The sequence below is a fragment of the Pempheris klunzingeri genome, chromosome 7, assembly GCF_042242105.1.
Source record: "Pempheris klunzingeri isolate RE-2024b chromosome 7, fPemKlu1.hap1, whole genome shotgun sequence".
Taxonomy (NCBI): Eukaryota; Metazoa; Chordata; class Actinopteri; order Acropomatiformes; family Pempheridae; genus Pempheris; species Pempheris klunzingeri.
The window spans coordinates 2,271,642-2,287,825 of NC_092018.1; the positions used below are offsets into that span (position 1 = coordinate 2,271,642).

The window sequence follows — 16,184 nt, forward strand, 5'->3', positions numbered from 1 at the left end:
CAACAGGCACTCAACTGTTAAATTATTTAGTTTAGTGAACGAGAAAGGCCCAGTTAGTTACACATTACCTGCGTTTTGATTGCACACAAGCATTTTCTTGTGTAACCCGCCATTTTAGGGTTCATTGTGCTTTTTGGGAATTTTTATTTTTTTATTTTTATCTTTCAAAGAGGCACAGTGAGACTTACAGTAGGCAGCTGTATAAAAGCTTAAACAATAGATTACATTGAGATGACACTAAAGCCTCTTTGGTGCGTTTTAACCTCATTTTAACGGTTGTTTTAAATGTCACCCGTTACTTCTAATGGTTACCACGGGCAACGCTTATCCAAAACTCGCTTCCGCCAATCACAGAGCAGGATACTGCAAACCAGCCAATCAGGAGGTTCGTTGGTCGATCCAAACAACCGTCCGCTCCACAGACAAAAGTCGAGATTTATCCAGGAAACGAGTAAATTACCGCGCCAATAATCCACTGATATGTGTTTGTTTGGGTCGTTATTGATCCTGAACGCGGTCTGAATGTTGCTGTAACGTCTCGAAAGAATGAAAACCCGGGATTCGCCGCCGCCGCCGCCGGTTCACGTCCACGTACCGGAGACCACACCTGTACATGTTCATATGAGGAGGAGTCCCAGCAAGACCTCACAGGTTATTTTACTAATTTATTTAACTGGAAACTTAATGTGACTTCATGAAAACTCACTTTTTGAATGCTAATTAAATGTACGGTGATCAAAGTTTAAATATCCCTCATGGTAGTTTGTTTTGTAGCTAATATGTGGACTTTATTACCTGCACTGATTTTTGTCCATAACAGTATTTCTCTCTTATAATGTACTTTTTTATTGAGTTTACAATGACGTATATGAAAAACAATAAGTCATCTGTGTTTTACCTGTTTCTTGCAGAATAGGACAAAAGATGCCCAGGTGAAGGGGAATGGAGGGCGGCCAAAGGTCCGGGCACCGTGGATTCCTCCAGGAAGACTGTCCTGCCGAAGAGATGTGGGCTCACACAAGTCTCTTTATAGTGTTTTTATCCGTCACTGCAATGCTTTCAACCACAGCCACCAAATAATGTGGGAAAATGAACATAACTGGGGAGAGGACAGGATATTCTTGCAGGGATTTGCTTCCCTAACAGCGCAGACGTGTTTTCACTGAGTGCCGAATGTGATCAAAAACGAAGATGACTGAATCACCACAAAGTTTGAGTAGGAAGTAATAAATCTACACAAAACTGACAGGACTTTCACACGATAGACAAGCAGCAATGAATACTTTAAATACCTAATTTACTGCAATATCTTTTCCTTAAAGAAAATATGTCATCTCCTGGTTCATCACAGATATGTATTATTTATTATACACACCCCTGTTCAACATCTCGTCGCCAGAATTCAATCTAGAGCTTTTTTGGAATTGAGTTCAACCCTTTCCAGTGTGTTCACCAAACATGAGTCTTGCTTGTTTGTGTGTCACGATCAGAGAGGCAGAGTGCAGCATCAATCAGAAAGTGGAATCGGGCGTCAGCGTGATGCAGAGGAGGAGGAGGAGGAGGACGAAGAGCTGGCTGCAGTATCCAAAAACCTCAGTCTGCTGCTCGGAGAACAAGAAAGCATTTGTCGTTCAAGGAAGTAAGACACCCTAACACAGTTTATTAGTCTTCATTTTTTTCTTTTGTGATGATGTGTTTTCTTTTAGTGGACACCGTAGCTGTCCAAGTGTTCGATCGATCATAGCAGACAAATTCTTTTTGTCCTCAGTTGCCTCAAAATGAGCAAAAGAGCTCCTCTCCTCTGGCTCCATTTCTCACATTTCACATTGCACAGGGAGAGATTCACAGTCCCCAAGAATAGACCAGATAACAGCACAGGTTGACTCAGTTTCAATTTCATCTATTTTGCCTGGAAAATGCACATTGATGACTGTAAATGTGACATTGTTAGCCAAAAGACTCATTTTCAACTGCTGTCTCTTGGCCAGAAGTTAAATTAGTCATTGACACAACAAAAACACGAGAACAATTTTCCACACAAGTAATATAAGAACCGTAGAAAATAAAACATGTAGCAGCTGAACCAGCGAAGAGCTTTGAGGGATGCGGCAGCATCGTGCAGAATAGGACATGTAGAAAGCAGATAATTGATACAAAACAATCAGCGCAGACAGTTAAAGCACAATAACATAACATCACATCACATCACAGAAGACGGAGATGAAACCAGAAGGGAACCGATCTGACAAACGGACAGAAAGACAAGCATGCAGTGGCTTCATGATGGCAGCTCTGATTGCTTTTAAACCAGCTTTTAAAATTATATACAAAGGAACGACGCATGTCTCTTAGTCGTATATTTAATGGAGGGTTGTTCCAAAACTAGGAAGCTCTTATCGTGAAGGTCGTTTGGCCACAAGATGTTTTCCTCCAGTCGACATCAATGCCTCCTCTTATTCTTGATCAGTCTGAGAGAGAAATCTGAGAAATGGAGGAGGTGCTATTCAAGGTTGAATATTAAACAAGCATTGTGAAATTTAATAAGATTTTCCCAGAAATGGAGACCGTATCTAGAAAGTATATTACAGTGATGGTAGCTTTTCAGTTTGTGTCAGTTATCAGTGTTCAGACAGTATGTTATATGTTAGAAGATAAATCTTTGCAGCCTCTGGTTACAGCTGATGCACATGTGCTGTTTTTGGTGAACTCTGTTAGTCAGCACTGCACTTTGTCCCTGAGCAGCAGTCTGTGGAGCAGCTGGAGGACATAAAACATGCTGTGGAGCAGACAGAAGGAGTTTCTCACTGTGATGAAACACACTCATCATCATTGTAATCATTAGAAATGACTTGATGTGGATGAGACACCTCTCTGCTGCAACGTAACCCCACAAAACAACACACAAAGCTTCCCATGTGATGACTGTTGGATTAACATTTTGTTTTCTTATTTTTGTCTTGCGTACAGGTCAGATTGTAGGGGTCAACACGGAGAGACAGATGTGCTCCTGAGGACGCTCGTAGAAGCAGAAATAGATGGCGTAGCAGTCGCTAATCAGCTGACAGCTCTGAAGGAAACTATCGACAGCCTTGCGAAGGTAAACTTTGCACCAAGTGATCATTTTGTGCACCCGGTCGGTGAGGAGGTTGGAGGATAGATGCAGGATAAATGAGCGGAGGAGGACGTGTTTTGCTCTACACGATCGTGTTTTTATGTAATCATTTATCTTACAGGACAAGCGGCTATCAAAAGTGCATGCAGCTTCTGTGGGACGGCAGCAGGAGATGCTGTTAGAGAAGATAGAGATGTTCGACAACACGAACCACAGCCTTCGGGAGCTCCTCAGAGAGTGGAGCGAATACGAGGTACAGGAAGCAGAAGAAAACTCAGGGAGAGCGAACGTCTCCTCTGGCTGCTCTTTACACGTTGTGCTGTTGTATCCACAGAGAGAATCGCTGGTGTGGTCAGGAGAGAAAGACGCCATGAAGAAAAGACTTGCTGACAGTGAAGCAGAGAACTTTGTGAGTAATTAGCACCAGTTTTCGTTCATTCACCGTTTTCACCAGTCACCAGATGTCTGAGGAGGTTTCTCTTGTTTTTCTCTCAATCTTGACAGCGACTTTTGGCCAAACTCACCAGCAAGGAGAAAGAGGCGTCTAAGCTCACCGAGCACTTGGACTTTGAAAAGGTTTGAGACTTGACATTAGGATTGAGCTGCTACTGCACTGCTTTACTGAAGTTAATACAACTCGTACTCTATCATGGCGAAGGTCAGTTTTTCATCTAAGGATGCTTTACAAAAAATGAGGTGCATAAAATCATATTTCCTCAGTATGTTGTTTATTTGTTATTTGATAGGGACAGAGCACGTTAACAGACATCAGTATAAAAATACAAGTTCAGCAAGAATGCTAATTTACATCCATAGTTAACAAAAGCAGAAACTTTACAACTGACAGTGTTGAAATACAAATATTAGTGTAAACACTTGGAGGTAAGGAGGCAGCCTCAGAGGCTTGATGCAGCGCTGCCAAATAAACCTCTAGGTTTGGGGAAATATTTAAGATAAGGGACAAACTAAAACTTGAAACTCGAGGTGACCCTCTGCTTCCCTCCGTCCCGGCAGGACAACACGAAGACAATGGAGGAGCTTTCCAGGATCCTGCAGTCGACCCGCGACCATCTGGAATCAGAGCTGAACAGAGCAGAAGCTGAAAAGGCCCATCTGGCTGCTCAGATTCAGGTCTGATCATCTGAAGATGAAATGCAACAAAACACACACACTTGACCAGCTGTTTTCATCGGTCCAACATGCACTGAAGTGGGTGCTACCGCCAGTGTTAGAACCCTCATTTGTTTGCTAACTACATAACCACAAGTGTTTTCTGTTAACGATACATTATTCCTTTAATCCTCTTCTCTGTAAAAACATGTCTTTTGACTAGGGCTGGGTGTTGGTACTCCATATTTTTAAGGTATCGACTGAAATAACCCCGTACCAAGTAGTATCCAAAGTTCTCCAGTCAAACAACACCTGCATTAGATCCTTTTTTTCCTTTATTAGCCAACTGAAATGAAAGAGCACCACAGTAGATAACAGAGTTCTTACAAAGTCTGGATGACTGCATGACTGTCGGAGGAGGCTGTGCAGCCGTCGGCCGCTGTCAGAGCCAAGCTCTGCTGTTAGTGATACTTTGTAAAACGTCCTATCAGAGCAGAAGAATCAGCCAAACTAACTTACTAATTTCAAAGTGCTTGAAAAGTTCTTTAATTTTACCTGAAGAAAGATGTCTGAGCCCTGAGATAAAGTTCTCACTCCTCTTTCAGGTTGTAAAAACAGTGGATGATACAGCCCCTCTGAAACGGGCCTTTCGTCACTTTAAGCCTGTCAGAGCAGCGTGTGAGCGTATAAACTGGATGTCTGATTGTCTCTCTGGCTGTCTGTGTGGATCAGAGGATGCAGCAGAGCCAGCAGCAGCTGCAGGAGGAGCTTCACGCCCTGCAAGAGGAGCTGCAGGCTCTGAGGCAGCGCAGAGACGAGGAGGGGAGCAAGGAGGAGCACAGGCACCAAGAGCAGGAGGCGCTGGCCCTGCTGACCCAGCAGGCAGAGCGAGCTGAAGACTCCGCCAGGCAGCTCGCTGCAAAACTGCAGGAGAAGGTCAGTCTTCAGAGGCACCGCAGGCCCACTGTGTCTGCATCAGGGGGCGTAGAGGGGTGCTGTAACCTGGTGGGGCACAAAGCATTAAAAATAAATCACAAAGCAACATGTTTTTCTACACACAAAGTCTCAGGTCTGTGGGCTGATCCACAGGCCTCTCTATGGTTCACCCTGCATGCAAATGAGTCTCTCACTGGTGGCACTGATCACATGCTTTTATGCAAATCAAGTTCAAGTGAAGCTCAGCCAGCCTCTTGGTTCAGCAGCAATATTCCAGTGAAACTCACCCAAACAGCAGGTTCTGAGGCGAGGACGGGCTGCTGGAGCCTGTTTCCTCTGTGAAAGCAGCAGACTGGAGCAGATGTGTCGCAGGGACAGTTACTGTCCTGCATGTTCAGCTTGTCTGACTTTACTGTGAATCTTATCTTGCAGCTCCGGCCTCCATTTGAGTCTCAGCAGAAATTTCATGAACATATTCCAGGTGTGAATATAATTATTGGTGTGAATGCTGAAAGCACGGTGGCCGGGGGGTGCAAAACAATTTTACAATACGAGAAACACTTTTACAAAGCTGGAGACAAATTTACATTTTAGAAAATATTTTTACAAATCAGAAAACAAAATGACATTGCCATAACACATTTACAAGTCCTGAGACAAATTTACATTTGAGAAAACAAATTTACAAGACGTGAAACACTTTTACAAACGCCGCAACAAATTTACAAGTAACTTTTTCAACCGGAAAGGGAATGTACCAACTGTCGAGTAGAACCGGAAGTGATAAGGAGTTCATGGCGACCCACGATGGACGGCAGTCAAGCGGTCTTTTGCCCGTTTTGTGGCGAACATATGAGCCGATTAACGTGGTACATTCCCTTTCCGGTTGAAAAAGTTACTTGTAAATTTGTCTTGGCGTTTGTAAAAGTGTTTCTCGTATTGTAAAATTGTTTTGCACCTCCCGGCCACCGTACTTTTCACGTCCACGACATTCAAAACTTCCGAAATATTCAACGTTTTCCCCAGAAATTTCCCCATAGGAATGAATGGGAAAAAATACCAAAATTCAAATTTTTTCAACCAACTTCAAGCCTTCACAGCTTCTTCATATGTTCAGCCACAAACTCCATTCAAACTTTAAAACATTCAACATCTTCTCCTCATTCAGGACATCATTCAACCCACTTCATCCCATTAAAAAAAAAAAAAGTTTTCCACTCCTTTTTCAGATTTAACATTAGTGTGTGTGTGGTGGCATGTTCAGACCTAGAGTGGAGTGTCATGGCTTGTCAGTTGGTGCTGAGACTAAGTTCCCCTGAGGCCCACTTTGACCAGTCTCACAACAACACCAATCAGAGTTAACCAAAGTATAAGGCGGAGTAAAGAAACCTATTGGGAACAATTACTGTCAAAGATGGAAAGCAGAGACAGATCCTGACCAAGTCCAGGCTCAGTGACCACAGACTGAACATCCAACAAGGAACAACCAAAACATCATGGCCGCCAAAGTCTGACATGTGACTGTTGGACAGCTGAGGCTCACATAGAGACGCACGTCCTCCTAACAAAACAGTCAATGACATAAGAGACTAAGTCAGCTCTGAGGAGAATCTTTGACTCAACGAGCTCAATGAGCTCTTCAAATGAAACAGGCACATCTCACTGCTGTCCAATATGTATCAACATACCACAACCACACACACAGACACAGACACAGACGCACACACACACACACACGCAGACACACACACACACACACGCAGACACACACACACACACACACCCACAGACACACACACACACACCCACAGACACACACACAGACACACACAGACACACACACACACACACATTGTTGTTTTTCAAACTGAATTGAACTGAGTTCCTTTGATGTTCCTTTGATGTCATCAACATTCTAGAATGAGACCCTGGGCTGCATAGATAGGGTGAGCACACTCTCACCTACGCTCTGTGTGCAGCACTGACTTCCCTCTGCTCTGGTGTTTAGTATCTGTGCAACACTGACACACTGTCCATACGGCTAAACAGAGACTAAGAAAGAGTTACAGAACAGAAATGAGTTGCAACAATCAGATGGTCTCTTCTGAGGAGTCCGTGGAAATTGAGAGTGTGACCTTCATCCCAGAACAAACAGATATGACTGACCAAAATAATGCAATGAGTGTGGACATAGGGGCGCGCTGTGAAAATGTCCATAAACAAACAAGTTTAGATGCAATGTGTGATGCTATCAAAGTGGCCACAGACGCCATTGAGCGAGACAACGACACTTTGAGACAAAAAATTCAGAAGCTGAAGAACAACTTCACTGGCAAAGCCTTAAATAACAGGTATGATAATATCAAAGCAGAGCACGAAGCCGCAAGGAAGCAAAATGTGGCGCTGTGGCAAGAAATAGAGGAACTTCGTAAAAGGCTTCATGATGAAGCTACTTTGGAGGAAATGTGCAGCACAATGAAGGAGGCAGCAGCTGCCACGAGGCTCCAAAACCATGTCTTGCAAGAGGAGATCCAAAGGCTCAAGGAGAAGAACCAAAATATAAAAGCTTTGGATGAAACCTACAATGTGCTGAAGGCAGAGAAAGCGGTGATAAATGATGAGCTGAGACAAAATATACAGAATATTTCTGAAGAGCTCCAACGTGAAAGGGCTTCACAGGAAAGGAATGAGGAAATGAAAGAGTCAATAGAGACCATGACAAAGCTAAACAATGCACTGCGACAAGAACTCAAGGAGGTCTACAAAGAGTACGACAGTCAAAAGATTTGGGGCGTCAAGTGCAGGGAGAAGAGGTACGGCATAGTGAGTTTGAGCATGCAAAATGATAATATGAAACAAGAAGTTGAGACAATTTCCAGTCGGCTCCTGGGACGGAAAACCATGAACGACCAATATAAAGCCCTGAAGACAGAGGAAAAAGCTCTCCAGGCTGAACAAAACAAACTTTACAAAAAATGTAACGTTCTCTACTCACAGTTTCTAAAAGAAGAAGACAGTGAAGGCAAATACAATACACTGAGAGAGGAGGTAGAGGAGTTAAGACAGCGCAACGATGGACTAGAACGAGATATCCAGAACTTCAGAGAGAAGAGCGCAAACAGACATGCTGACAAGGCAGATTTCAAAGCAATGACCGCAGAGAAAAAGGCTCTGGCTCTGCGGAGCAGCGCCATGAAAGACATCAGGAATCGTGTCATAGAAGAAGAGGATGAAGAGCAGGGCCAACAAAGTCAAAGCCCAACGGTCAGGGGCTCTGGGACAGACTCCAAAGTGGTAAAGTCTTGGAGGTCACGTTTCAAACACTGATGATGGGGAAGATGCCACACGAGCCAGGAAAATGATGAGCAGAAGCTTTGGAAGGTGAGTTAAGCGCTGAACTCTCTACGGGCCGCTGGAACGCAATGTCATCGCTCTCCGAAAGTGTCAAAGAGAATGGGCCAAACTCCGGCCTCACACAAGAGGGTGAGGGTCTCTGGCATGGGTTCACTACGGGTGCTCCGTTGATCCCACAAGAATGCCAGTTTAGAAAAATAATCAGAAAAACGTTAAATAAACAACAACAAATTGGTCATTGATTAATAAGTGGTGAGTGTTTCGTGTTTTGACATATCCGTCATTATCATGTGACATACAGGTAATGAGTTCCCACAGATAATGGTAGCCTTAATACATAGAGGTCTTAGTGGGAGAGGTGTAGGTGTGAATAACAAAATAAATGATGGCTGAATTCCATTTAGATGGGTTGGTTTTGTTTATTCTAAAGTTATTAGTAACAAGTTGAGCTGAGCTGTGTACACAGTCACTCCCTACTACATGAAATGTATGCTCTGTAGACAGCATGCTCTGTAGTGCCCTCAGATATTCCCCAATAGAACCCAAAAAAGTCCCCATAGCATGTACACTGTTTTCTACTAACAATCCCACAATGCAGTGTGTCACCTTTTACAAATGCTGTACATGTGATAGAAAATGATGATGACCACTGAGTGTCTGAAATCCCACTCTGTTATTTAGTGAGTTAGTTAAGGGAGTGATTTTTTTCTTTAACCTTGCGAGCAGCTGGATTCATGAGATCACCATCACGTGAGGGGTTAGTGTTTGTTATGTTAAGTGCTGCAAAGAGAGAGTCCAGCTCCTCTCCAGGTGTGTGTAGAGGTGGAGGAAGTACAGGTGTAGGTGCTTCACAACGGGGCACCATAACAATGTAGGAGATATAGGCCTCTCAACTGGGGCACCAAAATAATGTAGCAGGTTGACTACCGTTTAATTAATCAATTAAAAGCTCTCGTGTCAATAGTATCAACTCATTTAAAGCTCACTAAGAAAAAGTTGTCGCTGGTCACACGCAAGAGTTCAGAGTTATCAAAACGGGAGTTGCTATCAAAGAGTACTTCTGGCTGGTGTTTCAGGTGGTATTTAAGAGGACTTTAAGAAAGCTCCGTTACACTTTCAGTCATAGTGATCAGCTATAACTTCAGAAGAACGGTCTACAAACGTTTAACTTGAAGGTAGCAGGCACAAAGATTAGAAGTAACAAAGTAAAACTTAAAAGGGAAAAATAAAAATAAAAACAGAAGCAGAAAAGAAGGGCTAAGCAATGACAGAAGGGTCTAGTTAGATTATGATATAGATTATGTGTGTGTGTTGTTTAAGGAGTCCCAGTTGGCTCAAGCTCTGTCCACGTCCAGTGACTGGTGCCTCCGCCACTCTAAAGAGGCCGCCGCTAAAGGACAGCTGGAGGAGGACGTCTCTGCTCTCAGACTGTGAGTGCATGTGAAGCTCACCTGTAGTTTGTCACTGTGAAGCATCATGATGTGATTTTGACTTATTTCTTACAGTCATTCCTGTTTACAGACAGGAACGATCAGCCAGCCCACACTTTGTCTTTGTCCTCAGTGTCATTTTAAAAGTTTGCCTTTTGTTTCATTGCTATGTAACAGTCTCTTTTGTATATTTGGATGATGAGCACACACCCCAAGCTTTACAGACCTGCCCCCCCTCACAGTCAGGTGGCCGAGCTGAGGTCTCAGCTTCATTCAGCGGAGGAGAGGAGTCGGGCGGAGAGGGAGGAGCTCAGGGATCAGCTTCATCATCTCAGCGCTGACAACGCCTCCACTCAGCTGGACAGCCAAAGACTCAAGGTACCTTCAGCAAACTTCTGTTTGAATTTATTTTGCAGCATTTACAGGTAAAAAGTCTTACCAAATAATATTGTTAAATTGTCTAATTGTCTTCTTCCACTACAGTTTCATCATTTCTATAAGCTGAAGAAATTGTATTTATTTATTTTGTATTGATTTGATGATGATACACACACACACACACACACACAACAACATACATATAAGGATGAAATAAAACCTCCACAGTTGATTACTCATATTAAGACATTTATTTTTTGTGTTACAGGTTTTTTGTATCTAATTAAATATGATCTAATTTGCATACATTTCCAAAACAGAAATCTGAACAAAAGTCTGGTTTCATTTTGTTGACATTTCAGAGCCGAAAGGTTTTTTCAAGGGAAATGATTTTTTTTTATGCTCCATAAACCAGAAAACACCTTCAGCAGCCATAAACAAACTGTTTTAGTCATGGTTTTAGGGATGAAATGTTTTATAAATGAGGCGATGAACCAAACCCAAACTGTGTTAAAACCTTCAGGATACATAGAGGAAGGAAACTGGAGAATTTGGTGTCTGTAGTCCTGCTGAAGTGGAGATTTCAGGCCTTTGAAGATATGAATTTAGGATAAACTTACAGGCGTAAATAGACTAAGTGCAGTAAAATTAACACCTAAACATTTTCTTTCCACTAGTCTGAAAGAAGATGCATTCTGTGAGCAAAATAGCACAAAATCTTAAAACTGACCAGTGTGTGAAAAGACAATGTTTTGCCTTCAATTGTACGAGAATATTACAGGAAATGAAATGAATAGCACGAGCAATCAGCCTTTTCCTTCCAGGGACAAGCAGGTCAGAGTCTCTGTAGGAAAGAAGAATTTGTCAGATTTAGGATTGAGATGATGAGTCAGTATCTCCAGAGCTGAAATCTGTGATATCCTCATGTCCGTCATTGGCGACCTGCTACACGTTTTAACCAGATATAAAAGAATCATTTGGTGTCTGTATCTGAATTATGTTCCGAGGTGTGCTCTAGGAATATAGTATGTCAGTGGCGTCGAAATGTAAACGTAACCTCATATTTTTTAGGGGCAGTTGACGTCATCGGAGGAGAAGCTCGGAGCTCTGCAGTCTGAAGCTCGTCGGCTGAAATCATCAATCAAAAAGCACGAAAACCTGGTGGAGAAATACAGGAAGAAGGTACAGTCACAGTCTAAATCCTGCACAGTGAAGCAGAGACAAACGGAGTTCGTTCTGGCGACACATTAAAACACATGAAGAATCATTAAATTAGTATTATTGGTATTAAAAGGTGCAGAGATCTCTAAGTTAACAATACATTGGTTAGATTGGAGCAGTTATCAGTTAAGTTTGGTCTTTACCCCCCGATCATTCCGGGTGAAACACAGCTTGACACTTTTCTTACCCCACTTCCTACTTTGAAAGAAACCTTTTTCTCTTTTCTCTTTACAAACCACCTCATTAAACAACATGAAATCCTCATGGGAGGGTTAGGGTTCAATGTAAACCGCTCTCTGCTGTGCTGTGGTGATGGACGTGTCGGACGTCTCTGTTGCAGGTCCAGCAGGCCCGTCTGGAATCGGAGGAGTGCTGCCTGAAGCTGGAGGCGACTCAGACGGAGGCGCGGGAGGTGAAGGTGAGCCTGGAGAGGGAGAGGGAGCAGGTGAGGAGGGAGCTGCTGGGCCGGCTCCGAGAGCTGGAGGCGCTGCCCGACAGACTGAGGAGGGCCGAGCAGCAGCTCAGAGACGCCCAGCAGGAGGCCGACGGCCACGAGAGGAGGAACGTGGAGCACAACGCGGCCCTCTCTGACGTCCGACACAAGGTACCAAACAGCCTGCAGAGACTAATTTTACTTTTGTCTCAGCTGTTACGTGTTGTAAGTCTCATAAGCTGCCTAATTTAGTTGGCCAAGAGAGAACTATTAGTTGTAATAATGCAGAATGGACACATGGGAGTGGATTTCTTCTGTTTTCTGTGTATATTTTGCCTTTTGCCACAGGAGGATGACATGAAACAAAGGGCCCCCCCCCTCCCCAGGACGACCAGGTCGCCCCATGGAGGTGGATTTCTATCAGGGCCGATTGTTAATTGTGTTCTTCTGCAGGTGGAACAGCAAGGCGTTCAGCTGGAGACGTTTCAGCAGAGGAACCTGCTGCTGCAGGAGGAAAACAACGTTCTCAAGGAGAAACTTCACAACTCTGAGCGGTACACACACATACAGAACATCCCAAATGTTTCATATAAAAGCATCACTGCAGACAGATGAGGTCTGTGTTGTTTGTCGTAGAAACAACGCTCGTACTGTGCACCTTACTGTCATATACCACACTGAATTAGGTGTATAATCAAGAAACATAGATATAAAATAGAGATATTTACAAGAAGAAGAATATAATAATTAATGACATACAGTATATCTGTTTATAAAAAAAGAGCTAGATAAAGCAATAATAAAGAGAAGCCTGACTCAAGATTAGACTAAACAGCTTTCACTTCTATCAGAGTAATATCTACACCTTGACTTAAGTAATGGAGTCGTGTCACTGACTGCAGGCGGCTGGAGGACCTGAAGGTGGAAAACAAAGAGATGTCTCAGCTTCTGTCCTCGAAGGAGGCCGGCGTCCGCAGCGTTCAGCAGCAGCTGGAGGAGAAGAGCCGCGAGTGCAGCGTCCTGTCCAGACAGCTGCAGCAAACTCTGGACGACGCACAGAGACAGGTGTGGAACTACAAAGGCACTTCTGTTACCTGTACGTCAGCGAGCGCTGAACAAATAAAGAACGACTTTAACCTCGATCCCACGTTCGAGCTCCACTCCACAGTCCGCTTCCCTCCACGCTGCGAAATTAGGTTTTATGGTGGAAGTAAAAAATTGGGGCTGGTTTGTGCATTAAGATTTTATTGTCTCATTCTACAAAAAGTAGTCAATTATTGTGTTTTATTGACTTTATTAATATGACTATTGATCCAATGTTAAAGAACCACAACATCTCTAAAGTCCACCTGTTCACACGTGCTGCTGTCCCACAAACAATGGAGCTCAACATGAGGGGGTATAGCTCAGTGGTAGAGCATTTGACTGCAGATCAAGAGGTCTCCGGTTCAAGTCCGGATGCCCCCTGCACCAGATTTATCCCACCTGATGACACACAACTGATGCATTTGAATATGGATGGCAACTTAAGATGAATGAAAATAGTTTCAAGGAGCAGGTTTGAGCTGAGTTACTGTAGATTTCAGAGTTGTGATGAAGTAAAATAATATGCTGCTCTTAGTTAACTTCAGATGAACTTAAAGCCTAAAAATAAGTTTAATGTCTAGTTAAATCATCATTTACAGTGTACTTTGTTACGCCTAAACTTAACCCAGACATTTTCGCCAAAGGACACGGGATGGTTTGGATCCAAACTAACCCTTTAAAACACCAAAGTCACACAATAACATAAAGAAACTAACCAGTCGAGGCAGCAGCAGCTCCTGTGTCCTGTCAGCTAAAATCCCTGTTTTAGTGAATGTAGTCTGGTGTGTGTGCTGTTTGTGGTTAAACCAAAAGGATCTTCCAGGTCTCTCTCTGTAGGGATCCTTTCCATGATGCTGTTGCCGTTATCGCTCTCTGCAAACACCCCAGACTCCATTAACTAATACAGCTGTTTGACCTCACAGAACACAGGAGTCCAACTCTACCTTGATCCTTTTGTTTGTGTTACTGTGTGACTGTGTGACTGTGTCCACCTGTTCACACGTGCTGCTGTCCCACAAACAATGAAGCTAAACATGAGGGGGTATAGCTCAGTGGTAGAGCATTTGACTGCAGATCAAGAGGTCTCCGGTTCAAATCCGGATGCCCCCTGAACCACATTTATCCGACCTGATGACGCACTAGAGCCTCCTTAGCATGACTCCTCCTTCACCACTATGTCGCAGGCGGTAAACTCAACCCAACCTCTGTAACCAGTGGTACGTTGGTGGAGCAGTGTCTCCAGACAGCTTGAGTCAGACTGTTTCTAACCTGATTCATTTAAATATGGAGCCAACTTGAGATAATAAGTATAAAAAATGAGTTTGACAGACAGTAAGTTTGTGTTTTCAAAGGTTAGTGAGGTAAAATTTCTGTTTTGTCAATGGAGTCAATGCTAAGGGAGTAAACGCTGCTCACTGTCGCTCAGGAATTAATTTAAAAGAACCACAACAGCTCTAAAGTCCACCTGTTCACACGTGCTGCTGTCCCACAAACAATAATGCTAAACATGAGGGGGTATAGCTCAGTGGTAGAGCATTTGACTGCAGATCAAGAGGTCTCCGGTTCAAGTCCGGATGCCCCCTGAACCACATCTATCCAACCTGAAGACACACAATCAAGCCATTTGAATAAGGATGATCAGAATCAGGTTTATTGTCATTATACAGCAAAGTACAATGAAATTCCGTCTGACCTCTCCCATATGACATTCACACAAGACAATAAATAGAGATATAGTATATGAAAATAGGAAAAGGAAATATATATATACACAAGATGCACTAGAGCCTCCTTAGCATGACTCCTCCCTCAGCACTATGTCAAAGGTGAATAACACTCTGAGCCTGTCAGTGGATCAAACAAGCTCTTTTAGTGGACCTACTGTGATCAGGTGCAGTTGTCCCAAAGGATCACGTTGCAGCCATTGCAGCCCGTTTGGTGGCTGCTGGCTGAGGTGATCTACTGGACCAGTTCCAACACTTTTACTACCTACCAGTCACTCAGACACCAGGATGTGTATGAATAGGGCCCAAGTGTAAAAACAGTTCTCCTTTAAATCTTAACATTAATTTGCTTAGTCTGACTGTGATTTACATGGCTGCATGGTTTTGCTATTTCGGGGGTTAATACTGGATTATTGTAATTCATATAAGGGGATTTGAACTCAGTATTTGTTTCCTTTCTGGTCTGCAGGTGGACAACAGCATGCAGAGGGTTCTGGCCAAAGAGAGAGCGTCTCAGTCCAAAGCTTTGGACCTGCAGAGCCAGCTGAGCCGAGCCAAAACGGAGCAGAGTCAGCTACAGCGGAGCAAGGAGGAGGTGCGCCGTGACGTCCGTGCATGTTCATGTTGGACATACGACTGTTGGTTCTAACACAACTCTTACAAAGTGTTTCTGTCTCCCTTCAGATGGAGCGTCGTTTCCAGAGTCAGCTGCAGAACATGAAGGACAGGCTGGTGCAGTCCGACTCCACAAACCGCAGCCTGCAGAACTACGTTCATTTTCTCAAAACCTCATATGGAAATGTGTTTGGCGACTCTTTGCTCACAAGCTGACACTCCCAAAGTACTGTAGTCGATCTAAATGATGTTAATTGACTGCTATGTTTAACTTCAGAGTTTTATACACTATCTATCTATGAAAACAATAAAACTTTTTAAAAATAAAATGCTTACAATGCTTTCAGTTGCCTGAAATTTATTCATAGTATATTAGATAAATAACATACTGCACATTTCTTACTTCTCGTGCATTTTTTGGCATCTTTCATGTGTCTGAATTTGAAAACTTGAAACTTGAAAACATTTAGCTGTGAGAATACACAATAAACACCCCAGTTTAATTCCTTAAATATCTCACAGTAGGCTTCTTTACAGCCAAACTGAAGTCCTACATTTTATTTCTGTATAAGTTAGAAATACCATACATATAAATCAGCCTAGGAGGAGAGTATCTAAATATGATTCTTGTTACTAATTCCAAACCTCATTGAGAATTTTGGTAATTCATGATTTCTGTGCTGTTTTGCAAACAAAGCATACAATACATAAATTAGGATATTATCTAAACAACTCAGGTCTGTTCTTTAATTCGGCATACACATCACGCAATAAAATCTTTTTAA

The 16,184-nt window shown here is 43.0% G+C and overlaps 1 protein-coding gene and 3 non-coding genes across 4 annotated transcripts; all 4 read left to right on the forward strand.

The window, feature by feature from the left end:
- Nucleotides 1-129: 129 nt before the first annotated feature.
- Nucleotides 130-15,673, forward strand: LOC139204346 (outer dense fiber protein 2-like). The gene is made up of 17 exons (XM_070834359.1): nucleotides 130-651; nucleotides 912-1,007; nucleotides 1,491-1,639; nucleotides 2,968-3,097; nucleotides 3,234-3,365; nucleotides 3,447-3,521; nucleotides 3,617-3,688; nucleotides 4,127-4,243; nucleotides 4,955-5,158; nucleotides 9,833-9,942; nucleotides 10,185-10,320; nucleotides 11,392-11,502; nucleotides 11,882-12,145; nucleotides 12,428-12,528; nucleotides 12,877-13,039; nucleotides 15,254-15,379; nucleotides 15,469-15,673. The coding sequence occupies exons 1-17, from the start codon at nucleotides 547-549 to the stop codon at nucleotides 15,613-15,615; spliced, it is 2,238 nt and encodes a 745-aa protein (XP_070690460.1). The 5' UTR covers nucleotides 130-546; the 3' UTR covers nucleotides 15,616-15,673.
- trnac-gca (transfer RNA cysteine (anticodon GCA)) lies at nucleotides 13,370-13,441 on the forward strand. The gene has a single exon. It is a non-coding gene; the product is annotated as a tRNA-Cys (tRNA).
- trnac-gca (transfer RNA cysteine (anticodon GCA)) lies at nucleotides 14,099-14,170 on the forward strand. Its single transcript has one exon. It is a non-coding gene; the product is annotated as a tRNA-Cys (tRNA).
- On the forward strand, nucleotides 14,572-14,643 carry trnac-gca (transfer RNA cysteine (anticodon GCA)). Its single transcript has one exon. It is a non-coding gene; the product is annotated as a tRNA-Cys (tRNA).
- Nucleotides 15,674-16,184: the final 511 nt, after the last annotated feature.